The 17,822-nt window shown below is 45.4% G+C and overlaps 1 protein-coding gene across 2 annotated transcripts in view; it reads left to right on the top strand.

Annotated features, from left to right (window-relative positions):
* Positions 1-17,822, top strand: part of LOC110485175 (noelin-2) — a 118,053-nt gene that overhangs the window by 75,851 nt on the left and 24,380 nt on the right. For both annotated transcript variants that reach the window (XM_036941102.2, XM_036941101.2), the window contains exon 2: positions 3,508-3,657. In XM_036941102.2, coding sequence (XP_036796997.1) covers positions 3,508-3,657 — 150 coding nt within the window. The remainder of the gene's footprint in view (positions 1-3,507; positions 3,658-17,822) is intronic.

The following is a 17,822-nucleotide window of genomic DNA, read 5'->3' as shown; positions in this document are numbered from 1 at the left end:
ATATTGTATCGGCGCCTAAGTATCGTGATAATATCGTTTTGTGAGTTCCCGGGCAATTCCCAGCCCTATAATTGATCTGACATTTAGGCAGAGGAATACTGAAAATTAGGAATGGATCAGTAACATGCAAACCACACCGGCCACGTTGCGTGCGCATAAATGTCCACCTGCATGTTATTCAGTCATTTCAGCCACACCACTCAGGCCAGGAACGTGCGTAATGTCTGTGTAGCCAAGCGCTAAACTAGATGGTTGGTTCTAATTGAGATACTTAATGACCAGCCTCTCCTTTCTACTCATTGGTGTTCAGGAGCATCCAACCCCACCTGGGTATTTGAATGATGAACGAGGAGATATTAATCATAGATAACTAACAAAAAACTCCAAGAGCATAATTTGGATCATTTTTGTTGCAATAGCATAAATGAAATGTATTTATTAAACTGTTAGAATGCATTGGCTCAGAACGGGATTGCTAGATGACCAGCTTTTCTAGTGTTAATAGTCAGAGTAAAGAAACGTGATTTTGTAAGACTGCGGGTCAAAATCATGCAAAGATCCTGCAAAGATCCTGCCAAGATCCTGCAAAAAAAAAGGAACAAATTTTATTCAGGTGAAATAACAATCTCCCAGGACAAATTTGCTAGCAACAGCAAGATATCTAAATGTCCATGAATGTTTCATGTGTGTTTGACACGCCCCCATATGAATATAGTTGTTTCAATGTTGGTTTGGATATTTTAACCTGTGTGTGATGATCGCGTCTGGTGTGGATGGACAAAATCAACATGCGCATGATGGAAGATGCACTCTAGTGGCCGGTGTAGTTAGTATGTGGACACCCCTTCAAATTAGTGGATTCGGCTATTTCAGCCACACCCGTTGCTGACAGGTGTATGAAATCAAGCACACCGCCATGCAATCTCCATATTCAAACATTGGCAGGGAATGGCCTTACTGAAGAGCTCAGTGACTTTCAACGTGGCACCTTCATAGGATGCCACCTTTCCAACAAGTCAGTTTGTCAAGATTCTGCTCTGCTAGCGCTGCCCCGGTCAAGTGCTGCTATTGTGAAGTTGAAAAGTCTAGGAGCAACAACGGCTCAGCTGCGAAGTGGCAGGCCACACAAGCTCACAGAACTGGACTGCCGAGTGCTGAAGTGAGTAAAAATCGTCTGTCCTCAGTTTCAACACTCACTACTGAGTTCCAAACTGCCTCTGGAAGCAACATCAGCACAATAACTGTACATTCGGGAGCTTCATGAAATTTCCATGGCCAAGCAGCCGGACACAAGCCCAAGATCACCATGTGCAATACCAAGCGTCGGCTGAAGTGGTTTAAAGCTTGCCGCCATTGTAGTCTGGAGCAGTGTAAACACGTTCTCTGGAGTGATGAATCACACTTCACCATCTGGCAGTCCGTCGGACTAATCTGGGTTTGGCAAATGCCAGGAGAACGCTACCTGCCCTAATACATAGTGCCAACTGTAAAGTTTGGTGGAGGAGGTTTAATGGTCTGTGGCTGTTTTTCATGGTTCGGCCTAGGCCCCTAAGTTCCAGTGAATGGAAATGATAATCTAGACGATTCTGTGCTTCCAACTTTGTGGCAACAGTTTGGGAAGGCTCTTTCCTGTTTCAGCATGACAATTCCGCTGTGCTCAAAGCGAGCTCCATAAAGAAATGATTTGTTAAGATCAGTGTGGAAGAACTTGACTTCCCTGCACAGAGCCTTGACCTCAACCCCATCAAACACCTTTGGGAGGAACTGAAACAGCGACTGCGAACCAGGCCAAATTGCCCAACATCCGTGCTCGACCTCACTACTGCTTTTGTGGCTGAATGGAAGCAAGTTCCCGCAGCAATGTTACAACATCTAGTGGAAAGCCTTCCCGGAAGTGTGGAGGATATTATTGCAGCAAACAGGGGACCAACTCCATATTAATGCCCATGATTTTGGAACGAGATGTTCAGCGAGCAGGTGTCCACATACTTTTGTTCATGTAGTGTAAGTAGTGTGTTTTTCTAGTGTAAGTTGTGTGTTTGAAGATAAAACAGGATCATGCATGAAGAAGAGAATCAGATTAATGGTTCTGAGATTGAACCAGTAAATGTGTCTGAGATTGAGGAGCCAGTTAAGACCTGCCACGCTCTGTCATGCCCCAGAACCCTCTCTTCTCCTCTCTGTGTCTCAGACTGATCAGACACACACATGCTCCACCCTAATTCTCATTTAGGCAGCCGACAGAGAGAAGGGAACGGGAAAGGAGAGAGGGAGGGGGAGAGAGGTAGGGAGAGAGCGAGAGAGACGGAGAGTGAGAGAGATTAGCCTCAGACTAGAGAATAGAGAGATTGAGTTGGAGGAAACTCTGTGCAACTTGACGATGTAAAGGTGGAATGATAAAGAGCACAGACAGGAATATTGCTCACAGTAACCGGCTAGACAGGCCACTGTGACATAAAGACATGACTGCCTGTTTGAATAACATTGACACCCAAAGCACCTTGAAAAATGAATGTGTAACAATACTTATCAGAAGTCATGTTGCTTGTTGCTGTTTGCCATCATGTTTCTGTCATCATTTAGAGTTAATGTACTGAATCTTGTTTAACGTTTACCACGTGCATTAGATGTGAGCTTTGGTAGCATGCATTAAAATTCACAGAGAGCGAGAAAGAGAGAGAGAGAGAGAGAGAGAGAAAGGGAGAGAGAGAACATTGGCTCCCAGGGTGGCTGCTACTTTATACTCTAAACACATAGTCCTCTTGTCTGTCCCCCAAGCCATTCTAATCTGATCGTCTTTCTCTCCACTTTCGATGGGCTTGTGTCCTTAATTGCATTGCTCTTCTCTCTCTCATTACAATTGACTTTGTATTCTGTGTGAGGGGTTTGTGTCCATATGTGTGTGTGTTGTACTAAAGCCATGTTTGCATGTGTGTACGTGTCTTTTACAGGCGTGTGTGTGTGTGTGTTTCTGTACAGTATGTCAATATGGGTGTGTGTTTCTGTACAGTATGTCAATGTGTGTGTGTGTGTGTGTGTACACTACTTCTCCTGATTGGATTATTAAGAGAGACATCCATCCTCTCAGCCCCTCAATGGTGCTCTGGTAAAGAGCAGCGCTATCGATCCCAATACAGTTCCATTTCCTCTCTGTGTCCAAACTTATTAGATCCTCTCCTCTCACCAGCCCTTTGATCCCTACCTCCCTTTCTCTACTTTGTAAGCCCCGCTCTCTCTTCCCCCCCATTATCTTGTTCTTTCTCTACATCCTCTCGTCTCTTTCTCCTTCTTACCTTTCTTTACGGCATCTGTCTCGATTCCATTCTCCCTCCCTACCCCTCCCTCTCTCCCCGACTCAATCTCCTCTTTCTATGTCGCTTTCATCCGACCCCCTCTCTCTACCCCTCCCTCTCTCCCCCTCTCCCCCTCTCTCTCTCCCCCGCTCTCTCTCTCCCCCTCTCTCTTTCTATCACTAACTCACCCCTCTCTCTCTGTGTCTCCGTGCAGGCTCTCTATCCTAGCCCAGAGGAGGGCTGGCAGATCTACAGTTCAGCTCAGGATGCAGATGGGAAGTGTATCTGTACAGTGGTGGCCCCGGCCCAGAACATGTGTAACCGAGACCCACGCAGTCGGCAGCTCCGCCAGCTCATGGAGAAGGTAACAGCCGTCAACAACTCACACATTTTGTTACCCACGTCTGGTACAATCACACACGCACGCACACACACGACGCAGGCATAGAAACGAATCCACACCCTGGCTCTTTCTGTTGTAAACCAATTAGACTCTTAGAGATGAACAGTCACATTATGACAGTCACTATGACAGTCCCACTATGACAGTCACACTCACTCTATCCCGCTGAGGTTTGATCAGTCATGCATGCAAACAGTGTGTGTCATAATACTTAGTTTGTTAGTCAAGACGATTGCAGTAGCATGAGAGAGACAAAGGTACCCATGAAGATTGGATTCATTGAGCCTTTGCCTTGTAGTGTTGTTCCAATTGGATCCATTAGGCTGAAAAACAAAGTCAAGAAAAAGCAGTGAGGAAAAAGAATATGAACCAGATCAGTAAATGGAGCAGCCAGCCGACTGCTGCAGCTGCACTCGAACTGTTCACACACAATGTCAGTTTAAATAAGCAGTCGAACACACCATCTCTCCACACTCTCTACACCATCTCTCTACACTCTCTACACCATCTCTCTACACTCTCTACACTCTCTACACCATCTCTCTACACTCTCTACACTCTCTACACCATCTCTCCACACTCTCTACACCATCTCTCTACACTCTCTACACTCTCTACACCATCTCGCTACACTCTCTACACCATCTCTCCACACACATACACTCTCTACACCAGCTCTCCACACTCATACACTCACTACACCATCTCTCTACACTCTCTACACTCATACACTCTCTACACTCATACACGCTCTACACCATCTCTCCACACTCATACACTCTTTACACCATCTCTCTGCACTCTCTACACCATCTCTCCACACTCATACACTCTCTACACCATCTCTATACACTCTCTACACCATCTCTCTATACTCTATACACTCTCTACACCATCTCTCGACACTCTCTACACTCTCTACACCATCTCTCTACACTCTCTACACACTCTACACTCTCTACACCATCTCTCTACACCCAAACACTCTCTACACCATCTATCTACACTCTCTACACTCTCTACACCATATCTCTACAGTCTCTACACTCTCTCCACCATCTCCACACACTCTCTACACTCATACACTCTCTACAGCATCTCTCTACACTCATACACTCTCTACAGCATCTCTCTACACTCATATACTCTCTACACCATCTCTCCACACTAATACACTCTCTACAGCATCTCTCCACACTCATACACTCTCTACACCATCTCTCCACACTCATACACTCTTTACACCATCTCTCTACACTCTATACACTCTCTACACCATCTCTCCACACTCATACACTCTGCACCATCTCTCTACACTCTCTACACTCTCTACACCATCTCTCTACACTCTCTACACTCTCTACACCATCTCTCTACACTCTCCACACTCTCTACACTCTCTACACTCTCTACACCATCTCTCCACACCCATACACTCTCTACACCATCTCTCTACACTCTCTACACCATATCTCTACAGTCTCTACACTCTCTCCACCATCTCCCCACACTCTCTACACTCATACACTCTCTACAGCATCTCTCTACACTCATATACTCTCTACAGCATCTCTCTACACTCATATACTCTCTACACCATCTCTCCACACTAATACTCTCTACAGCATCTCTCCACACTCATACACTCTCTACACCATCTCTCCACACTCATACACCCTTTACACCATCTCTCTACACTCTATACTCTCTCTACACCATCTCTCCACACTCATACACTCTGCACCATCTCTCTACACTCTCTACACTCTCTACACCATCTCTCTACACTCTCTACACTCTCTACACCATCTCTCTACACTCTCCACACCATCTCTCCACACCCATACACTCTCTACACCATCTCTCTACACTCTCTACACTCTCTACACCATCTCTCTACACTCTCCACACTCTCTACACTCTCTACAGCATCTCTCCACACTCATATACTCTCTACACCATCTCTCCACACTAATACACTCTCTACAGCATCTCTCCACACTCATACACTCTCTACACCATCTCTCCACACTCATACACTCTCTACACCATCTCTCCACACTCATACACTCTCTACACCATCTCTACACACTCATACACTCTCTACACCATCTCTCCACACTCATACACTCTTTACACCATCTCTCTACACCCAAACACTCTCTACACCATCTATCTACACTCTCTACACTTTCTACACTCTCTACACCATATCTCTACAGTCTCTACACTCTCTCCACCATCTCCCCACACTCTCTACACTCATACACTCTCTACAGCATCTCTCTACACTCATATACTCTCTACAGCATCTCTCTACACTCATATACTCTCTACACCATCTCTCCACACTAATACACTCTCTACAGCATCTCTCCACACTCATACACTCTCTACACCATCTCTCCACACTCATACACTCTCTACACCATCTCTCCACACTCATACACTCTACACCATCTCTCTACACTCTCTACACCATCTCTCTATACTCTATACACTCTCTACACCATCTCTCGACACTCTCTACACTCTCTACACCATCTCTCTACACTCTCTACACTCTCTACACCATCTCTCTACACCCAAACACTCTCTACACCATCTATCTACACTCTCTACACTTTCTACACTCTCTACACCATATCTCTACAGTCTCTACACTCTCTCCACCATCTCCCCACACTCTCTACACTCATACACTCTCTACAGCATCTCTCTACACTCATATACTCTCTACAGCATCTCTCTACACTCATATACTCTCTACACCATCTCTCCACACTAATACACTCTCTACAGCATCTCTCCACACTCATACACTCTCTACACCATCTCTCCACACTCATACACTCTCTACACCATCTCTCCACACTCATACACTCTACACCATCTCTTAACACTCTATACACTCTCTACACCATCTCTCCACACTCATACACTCTGCACCATCTCTCTACACTCTCTACACCATCTCTCTACACTCTCTACACTCTCTACACCATCTCTCTACACTCTCCACACTCTCTACACTCTCTATACTCTCTACACCATCTCTCCACACTCATACACTTTACACCATCTCTCTACACTCTATACACTCTCTACACCATCTCTCCACACTCATACACTCTGCACCATCTCTCTACACTCTCTACACTCTCTACACCATCTCTCTACACTCTCTACACCATCTCTCTACACTCTCCACACTCTCTACACTCTCTACACTCTCTACACCATCTCTCCACACCCATACACTCTCTACACCATCTCTCTACACTCTCTACACCATATCTCTACAGTCTCTACACTCTCTCCACCATCTCCCCTCACTCTCTACACCCATACACTCTCTACAGCATCTCTCTACACTCATATACTCTCTACAGCATCTCTCTACACTCTATACACTCTCTACACCATCTCTCCACACTCATACACTCTGCACCATCTCTCTACACTCTACACTCTCTACACCATCTCTCTACACTCTCCACACTCTCTACACTCTCTACACCATCTCTCCACACCCATACACTCTCTACACCATCTCTCTACACTCTCTACACCATATCTCTACAGTCTCTACACTCTCTCCACCATCTCCCCACACTCTCTACACTCATACACTCTCTACAGCATCTCTCTACACTCATATACTCTCTACAGCATCTCTCTACACTCATATACTCTCTACACCATCTCTCCACACTAATACACTCTCTACAGCATCTCTCCACACTCATACACTCTCTACAGCATCTCTCCACACTCATACACCCTTTACACCATCTCTCTACACTCTATACACTCTCTACACCATCTCTCCACACTCACACTCTGCACCATCTCTCTACACTCTCTACACTCTCTACACCATCTCTCTACACTCTCTACACTCTCTACACCATCTCTCTACACTCTCTACACTCTCCACACTCTCTACACTCTCTACACTCTCTACACCATCTCTCTACACTCTCCACACTCTCTACACTCTCTACACCATCTCTCCACACCCATACACTCTCTACACCATCTCTCTACACTCTCTACACCATCTCTCTACACTCTATACACTCTCTACACCATCTCTCCACACTCATACACTCTGCACCATCTCTCTACACTCTCTACGCCATCTCTCTACACTCTCTACACTCTCTACACCATCTCTCTACACTCTCCACACTCTCTACACTCTCTACACTCTCTACAGCATCTCTCCACACTCATATACTCTCTACACCATCTCTCCACACTAATACACTCTCTACAGCATCTCTCCACACTCATACACTCTCTACACCATCTCTCCACACTCATACACTCTCTACACCATCTCTCCACACTAATACACTCTCTACAGCATCTCTCCACACTCATACACTCTCTACACCATCTCTCCACACTCTCTACACTCTCTACACTATCTCTCTACACTCTTTACACCATCTCTCTACACTCTCTAATCCATCTCTCTACACTCTACACTCATACACTCTCTACACTCATACACTCTCTACAGCATCTCTCTACACTCATACACTCTCTACACCATCTCTCCACACTCATACACTCTTTACACCATCTCTCTACACCATCTCTCCACACTCATACACTCTCTACACCATCTCTCTACACTCTCTACACCATCTCTCTATACTCTATACACCATCTCTCGACACTCTCTACACTCTCTACACCATCTCTCTATACTCTATACACCATCTCTCGACACTCTCTACACTCTCTACACCATCTCTCTACACCCAAACACTCTCTACACCATCTATCTACACTCTCTACACTCTCTACACTCTCTACACCATATCTCTACAGTCTCTACACTCTCTCCACCATCTCCCGACACTCTCTACACTCATACACTCTCTACAGCATCTCTCTACACTCATATACTCTCTACAGCATCTCTCTACACTCATATACTCCATCTCTCCACGCTCATACACTCTCTACAGCATCTCTCCACACTCATACACTCTACACCATCTCTCTACACTCTCTACACCATCTCTCTACACTCTCTACACTATCTCTCTACACTCTTTACACCATCTCTCTACACTCTCTAATCCATCTCTCTACACTCTACACTCATACACTCTCTACACTCATACACTCTCTACAGCATCTCTCTACACTCATACACTCTCTACACCATCTCTCCACACTCATACACTCTTTACACCATCTCTCTACACTCTCTATACCATCTCTCCACACTCATACACTCTCTACACCATCTCTCTACACTCTCTACACCATCTCTCTATACTCTATACACCATCTCTCGACACTCTCTACACTCTCTACACCATCTCTCTATACTCTATACACCATCTCTCGACACTCTCTACACTCTCTACACCATCTCTCTACACCCAAACACTCTCTACACCATCTATCTACACTCTCTACACTCTCTCCACTCTCTACACCATATCTCTACAGTCTCTACACTCTCTCCACCATCTCCCGACACTCTCTACACTCATACACTCTCTACAGCATCTCTCTACACTCATATACTCTCTACAGCATCTCTCTACACTCATATACTCCATCTCTCCACGCTCATACACTCTCTACAGCATCTCTCCACACTCATACACTCTCTACACCCTCTCTCCACACTCATACACTCTTTACACCATCTCTCTACACTCTATACACTCTCTACACTCTCTACACCATCTCTCTATACTCTATACACCATCTCTCGACACTCTCTACACTCTCTACACCATCTCTCTACACCCAAACACTCTCTACACCATCTATCTACACTCTCTACACTCTCTACACTCTCTACACCATATCTCTACAGTCTCTACACTCTCTCCACCATCTCCCCACACTCTCTACACTCATACACTCTCTACAGCATCTCTCTACACTCATATACTCTCTACAGCATCTCTCTACACTCATATACTCTCTACACCATCTCTCCACACTAATACACTCTCTACAGCATCTCTCCACACTCATACACTCTCTACAGCATCTCTCCACACTCATACACCCTTTACACCATCTCTCTACACTCTATACACTCTCTACACCATCTCTCCACACTCACACTCTGCACCATCTCTCTACACTCTCTACACTCTCTACACCATCTCTCTACACTCTCTACACTCTCTACACCATCTCTCTACACTCTCTACACTCTCCACACTCTCTACACTCTCTACACTCTCTACACCATCTCTCTACACTCTCCACACTCTCTACACTCTCTACACCATCTCTCCACACCCATACACTCTCTACACCATCTCTCTACACTCTCTACACCATCTCTCTACACTCTATACACTCTCTACACCATCTCTCCACACTCATACACTCTGCACCATCTCTCTACACTCTCTACGCCATCTCTCTACACTCTCTACACTCTCTACACCATCTCTCTACACTCTCCACACTCTCTACACTCTCTACACTCTCTACAGCATCTCTCCACACTCATATACTCTCTACACCATCTCTCCACACTAATACACTCTCTACAGCATCTCTCCACACTCATACACTCTCTACACCATCTCTCCACACTCATACACTCTCTACACCATCTCTCCACACTAATACACTCTCTACAGCATCTCTCCACACTCATACACTCTCTACACCATCTCTCCACACTCTCTACACTCTCTACACTATCTCTCTACACTCTTTACACCATCTCTCTACACTCTCTAATCCATCTCTCTACACTCTACACTCATACACTCTCTACACTCATACACTCTCTACAGCATCTCTCTACACTCATACACTCTCTACACCATCTCTCCACACTCATACACTCTTTACACCATCTCTCTACACCATCTCTCCACACTCATACACTCTCTACACCATCTCTCTACACTCTCTACACCATCTCTCTATACTCTATACACCATCTCTCGACACTCTCTACACTCTCTACACCATCTCTCTATACTCTATACACCATCTCTCGACACTCTCTACACTCTCTACACCATCTCTCTACACCCAAACACTCTCTACACCATCTATCTACACTCTCTACACTCTCTACACTCTCTACACCATATCTCTACAGTCTCTACACTCTCTCCACCATCTCCCGACACTCTCTACACTCATACACTCTCTACAGCATCTCTCTACACTCATATACTCTCTACAGCATCTCTCTACACTCATATACTCCATCTCTCCACGCTCATACACTCTCTACAGCATCTCTCCACACTCATACACTCTACACCATCTCTCTACACTCTCTACACCATCTCTCTACACTCTCTACACTATCTCTCTACACTCTTTACACCATCTCTCTACACTCTCTAATCCATCTCTCTACACTCTACACTCATACACTCTCTACACTCATACACTCTCTACAGCATCTCTCTACACTCATACACTCTCTACACCATCTCTCCACACTCATACACTCTTACACCATCTCTCTACACTCATCTCTCTACACTCTCTACACCATCTCTCTATACTCTATACACCATCTCTCGACACTCTCTACACTCTCTACACCATCTCTCTATACTCTATACACCATCTCTCGACACTCTCTACACTCTCTACACCATCTCTCTACACCCAAACACTCTCTACACCATCTATCTACACTCTCTACACTCTCTCCACTCTCTACACCATATCTCTACAGTCTCTACACTCTCTCCACCATCTCCCGACACTCTCTACACTCATACACTCTCTACAGCATCTCTCTACACTCATATACTCTCTACAGCATCTCTCTACACTCATATACTCCATCTCTCCACGCTCATACACTCTCTACAGCATCTCTCCACACTCATACACTCTCTACACCCTCTCTCCACACTCATACACTCTTTACACCATCTCTCTACACTCTATACACTCTCTACACCCTCTCTCCACACTCATACACTCTGCACCATCTCTCTACACTCTATACACTCTCCACACTCTCTACACTCTATACACTCTCCACACTCTCTACACTCTCTACACCATCTCTCCACACCCATACACTCTCTACACCATCTCTCTACACTCTCTACACCATATCTCTACAGTCTCTACACTCTCTCCACCATCTCTCTACACTCTCTACACTCTCTACACCATCTCTCCACACCCATACACCCTCTACACCATCTCTCTACAGTCTCTACACTCTCTCCACCATCTCCCCACACTCTCTACACCCATACACTCTCTACAGCATCTCTCTACACTCATATACTCTCTACAGCATCTCTCTACACTCTATACACTCTCTACACCATCTCTCCACACTCATACACTCTGCACCATCTCTCTACACTCTCTACACTCTCTACACCATCTCCTACACTCTCCACACTCTCTACACTCTCTACACTCTCTACACCATCTCTCCACACCCATACACCTCTACACCATCTCTCTACACTCTCTACACCATATCTCTACAGTCTCTACACTCTCTCCACCATCTCCCCACACTCTCTACACCCATACACTCTCTACAGCATCTCTCTACACTCATATACTCTCTACAGCATCTCTCTACACTCTATACACTCTCTACACCATCTCTCCACACTCATACACTCTGCACCATCTCTCTACACTCTCTACACTCTCTACACCATCTCTCTACACTCTCCACACTCTCTACACTCTCTACACTCTCTACACCATCTCTCCACACCCATACACTCTCTACACCATCTCTCCACACTCTCTACAGTCTCTACACTCTCTCCACCATCTCCCCACACTCTCTACACTCATACACTCTCTACAGCATCTCTCTACACTCATATACTCTCTACACCATCTCTCCACACTAATACACTCTCTACAGCATCTCTCCACACTCATACACTCTCTACAGCATCTCTCCACACTCATACACCCTTTACACCATCTCTCTACACTCTATACACTCTCTACACCATCTCTCCACACTCACACTCTGCACCATCTCTCTACACTCTCTACACTCTCTACACCATCTCTCTACACTCTCTACACTCTCTACACCATCTCTCTACACTCTCTACACTCCCTCTCACACTCTCTACACTCTCTACACTCTCTACACCATCTCTCTACACTCTCCACACTCCTCACTCTCTACACCATCTCTCCACACCCATACACTCTCTACACCATCTCTCTACACTCTCTACACCATCTCTCTACACTCTATACACTCTCTACACCATCTCTCCACACTCATACACTCTGCACCATCTCTCTACACTCTCTACGCCATCTCTCTACACTCTCTACACCATCTCTCTACACTCTCCACACTCTCTACACTCTCTACACTCTCTACAGCATCTCTCCACACTCATATACTCTCTACACCATCTCTCCACACTCATACACTCTCTACACCATCTCTCCACACTAATACACTCTCTACAGCATCTCTCCACACTCATACACTCTCTACACCATCTCTCCACACTCATACACTCTCTACACCATCTCTCCACACTCATACACTCTTTACACCATCTCTCTACACTCTCTACACCATCTCTCCACACTCATACACTCTCTACACCATCTCTCTACACTCTCTACACCATCTCTCTATACTCTATACACCATCTCTCGACACTCTCTACACTCTCTACACCATCTCTCTATACTCTATACACCATCTCTCGACACTCTCTACACTCTCTACACCATCTCTCTACACCCAAACACTCTCTACACCATCTATCTACACTCTCTACACTCTCTACACTCTCTACACCATATCTCTACAGTCTCTACACTCTCTCCACCATCTCCCGACACTCTCTACACTCATACACTCTCTACAGCATCTCTCTACACTCATATACTCTCTACAGCATCTCTCTACACTCATATACTCCATCTCTCCACGCTCATACACTCTCTACAGCATCTCTCCACACTCATACACTCTCTACACCATCTCTCCACACTCATACACTCTTTACACCATCTCTCTACACTCTATACACTCTCTACACTATCTCTCCACACTCATACACTCTGCACCATCTCTCTACACTCTATACACTCTCCACACTCTCTACACTCTCTACACTCTCTACACCATCTCTCCACACCCATACACTCTCTACACCATCTCTCTACACTCTCTACACCATATCTCTACAGTCTCTACACTCTCTCCACCATCTCTCTACACTCTCCACACTCTCTACACTCTCTACACTCTCTACACCATCTCTCCACACCCATAAACCCTCTACACCATCTCTCTACACTCTCTACACCATATCTCTACAGTCTCTACACTCTCTCCACCATCTCCCCACACTCTCTACACCCATACACTCTCTACAGCATCTCTCTACACTCATATACTCTCTACAGCATCTCTCTACACTCTATACACTCTCTACACCATCTCTCCACACTCATACACTCTGCACCATCTCTCTACACTCTCTACACTCTCTACACCATCTCTCTACACTCTCCACACTCTCTACACTCTCTACACCATCTCTCCACACCCATACACTCTCTACACCATCTCTCTACACTCTCTACACCATATCTCTACAGTCTCTACACTCTCTCCACCATCTCCCCACACTCTCTACACTCTCTACACTCTCTACACCATCTCTCCACACCCATACACTCTCTACACCATCTCTCCACACTCTCTACAGTCTCTACACTCTCTCCACCATCTCCCCACACTCTCTACACTCATACACTCTCTACAGCATCTCTCTACACTCATATACTCTCTACACCATCTCTCCACACTAATACACTCTCTACAGCATCTCTCCACACTCATACACTCTCTACAGCATCTCTCCACACTCATACACCCTTTACACCATCTCTCTACACTCTATACACTCTCTACACCATCTCTCCACACTCACACTCTGCACCATCTCTCTACACTCTCTACACTCTCTACACCATCTCTCTACACTCTCTACACTCTCCACACTCTCTACACTCTCTACACTCTCTACACCATCTCTCTACACTCTCCACACTCTCTACACTCTCTACACCATCTCTCCACACCCATACACTCTCTACACCATCTCTCTACACTCTCTACACCATCTCTCTACACTCTATACACTCTCTACACCATCTCTCCACACTCATACACTCTGCACCATCTCTCTACACTCTCTACGCCATCTCTCTACACTCTACACTCTCTACACCATCTCTCTACACTCTCCACACTCTCTACACTCTCTACACTCTCTACAGCATCTCTCCACACTCATATACTCTCTACACCATCTCTCCACACTCATACACTCTCTACACCATCTCTCCACACTAATACACTCTCTACAGCATCTCTCCACACTCATACACTCTCTACACCATCTCTCCACACTCATACACTCTCTACACCATCTCTCCACACTCATACACTCTCTACACCATCTCTCCACACTCATACACTCTACACCATCTCTCTACACTCTCTACACTCTCTACACTATCTCTCTACACTCTCTACACCATCTCTCTACACTCTCTACACTCTCTACACTCTCTACACCATCTCTCTACACTCTCTACACTCATACACTCTCTACACTCATACACTCTCTACAGCATCTCTCTACACTCATACACTCTCTACACCATCTCTCCACACTCATACACTCTTTACACCATCTCTCTACACTCTCTACACCATCTCTCCACACTCATACACTCTCTACACCATCTCTCTACACTCTCTACACCATCTCTCTATACTCTATACACCATCTCTCGGCACTCTCTACACTCTCTACACCATCTCTCTACACTCTCTACACACTCATACACTCTTTACACCATCTCTCTGCACTCTCTACACCATCTCTCCACACTCATACACTCTCTACACCATCTCTATACACTCTCTACACCATCTCTCTATACTCTATACACTCTCTACACCATCTCTCGACACTCTCTACACTCTCTACACCATCTCTCTACACTCTCTACACACTCTACACTCTCTACACCATCTCTCTACACCCAAACACTCTCTACACCATCTATCTACACTCTCTACACTCTCTACACCATATCTCTACAGTCTCTACACTCTCTCCACCATCTCCACACACTCTCTACACTCATACACTCTCTACAGCATCTCTCTACACTCATACACTCTCTACAGCATCTCTCTACACTCATATACTCTCTACACCATCTCTCCACACTAATACACTCTCTACAGCATCTCTCCACACTCATACACTCTCTACACCATCTCTCCACACTCATACACTCTTTACACCATCTCTCTACACTATATACACTCTCTACACCATCTCTCCACACTCATACACTCTGCACCATCTCTCTACACTCTCTACACTCTCTACACCATCTCTCTACACTCTCTACACTCTCTACACCATCTCTCTACACTCTCCACACTCTCTACACTCTCTACACTCTCTACACTCTCTACACCATCTCTCCACACCCATACACTCTCTACACCATCTCTCTACACTCTCTACACCATATCTCTACAGTCTCTACACTCTCTCCACCATCTCCCCACACTCTCTACACTCATACACTCTCTACAGCATCTCTCTACACTCATATACTCTCTACAGCATCTCTCTACACTCATATACTCTCTACACCATCTCTCCACACTAATACTCTCTACAGCATCTCTCCACACTCATACACTCTCTACACCATCTCTCCACACTCATACACCCTTTACACCATCTCTCTACACTCTATACTCTCTCTACACCATCTCTCCACACTCATACACTCTGCACCATCTCTCTACACTCTCTACACTCTCTACACCATCTCTCTACACTCTCTACACTCTCTACACCATCTCTCTACACTCTCCACACCATCTCTCCACACCCATACACTCTCTACACCATCTCTCTACACTCTCTACACTCTCTACACCATCTCTCTACACTCTCCACACTCTCTACACTCTCTACAGCATCTCTCCACACTCATATACTCTCTACACCATCTCTCCACACTAATACACTCTCTACAGCATCTCTCCACACTCATACACTCTCTACACCATCTCTCCACACTCATACACTCTCTACACCATCTCTCCACACTCATACACTCTCTACACCATCTCTACACACTCATACACTCTCTACACCATCTCTCCACACTCATACACTCTTTACACCATCTCTCTACACCCAAACACTCTCTACACCATCTATCTACACTCTCTACACTTTCTACACTCTCTACACCATATCTCTACAGTCTCTACACTCTCTCCACCATCTCCCCACACTCTCTACACTCATACACTCTCTACAGCATCTCTCTACACTCATATACTCTCTACAGCATCTCTCTACACTCATATACTCTCTACACCATCTCTCCACACTAATACACTCTCTACAGCATCTCTCCACACTCATACACTCTCTACACCATCTCTCCACACTCATACACTCTCTACACCATCTCTCCACACTCATACACTCTACACCATCTCTCTACACTCTCTACACCATCTCTCTATACTCTATACACTCTCTACACCATCTCTCGACACTCTCTACACTCTCTACACCATCTCTCTACACTCTCTACACTCTCTACACCATCTCTCTACACCCAAACACTCTCTACACCATCTATCTACACTCTCTACACTTTCTACACTCTCTACACCATATCTCTACAGTCTCTACACTCTCTCCACCATCTCCCCACACTCTCTACACTCATACACTCTCTACAGCATCTCTCTACACTCATATACTCTCTACAGCATCTCTCTACACTCATATACTCTCTACACCATCTCTCCACACTAATACACTCTCTACAGCATCTCTCCACACTCATACACTCTCTACACCATCTCTCCACACTCATACACTCTACACCATCTCTTAACACTCTATACACTCTCTACACCATCTCTCCACACTCATACACTCTGCACCATCTCTCTACACTCTCTACACCATCTCTCTACACTCTCTACACTCTCTACACCATCTCTCTACACTCTCCACACTCTCTACACTCTCTATACTCTCTACACCATCTCTCCA

This window comes from Oncorhynchus mykiss, chromosome 13, assembly GCF_057628025.1.
Source record: "Oncorhynchus mykiss isolate SJ-2025 chromosome 13, ASM5762802v1, whole genome shotgun sequence".
Taxonomy (NCBI): domain Eukaryota; kingdom Metazoa; phylum Chordata; class Actinopteri; order Salmoniformes; family Salmonidae; genus Oncorhynchus; species Oncorhynchus mykiss.
Note: the sequence above shows the minus strand (reverse complement) of the source record. Positions and strands in the feature narration are given on the sequence as shown.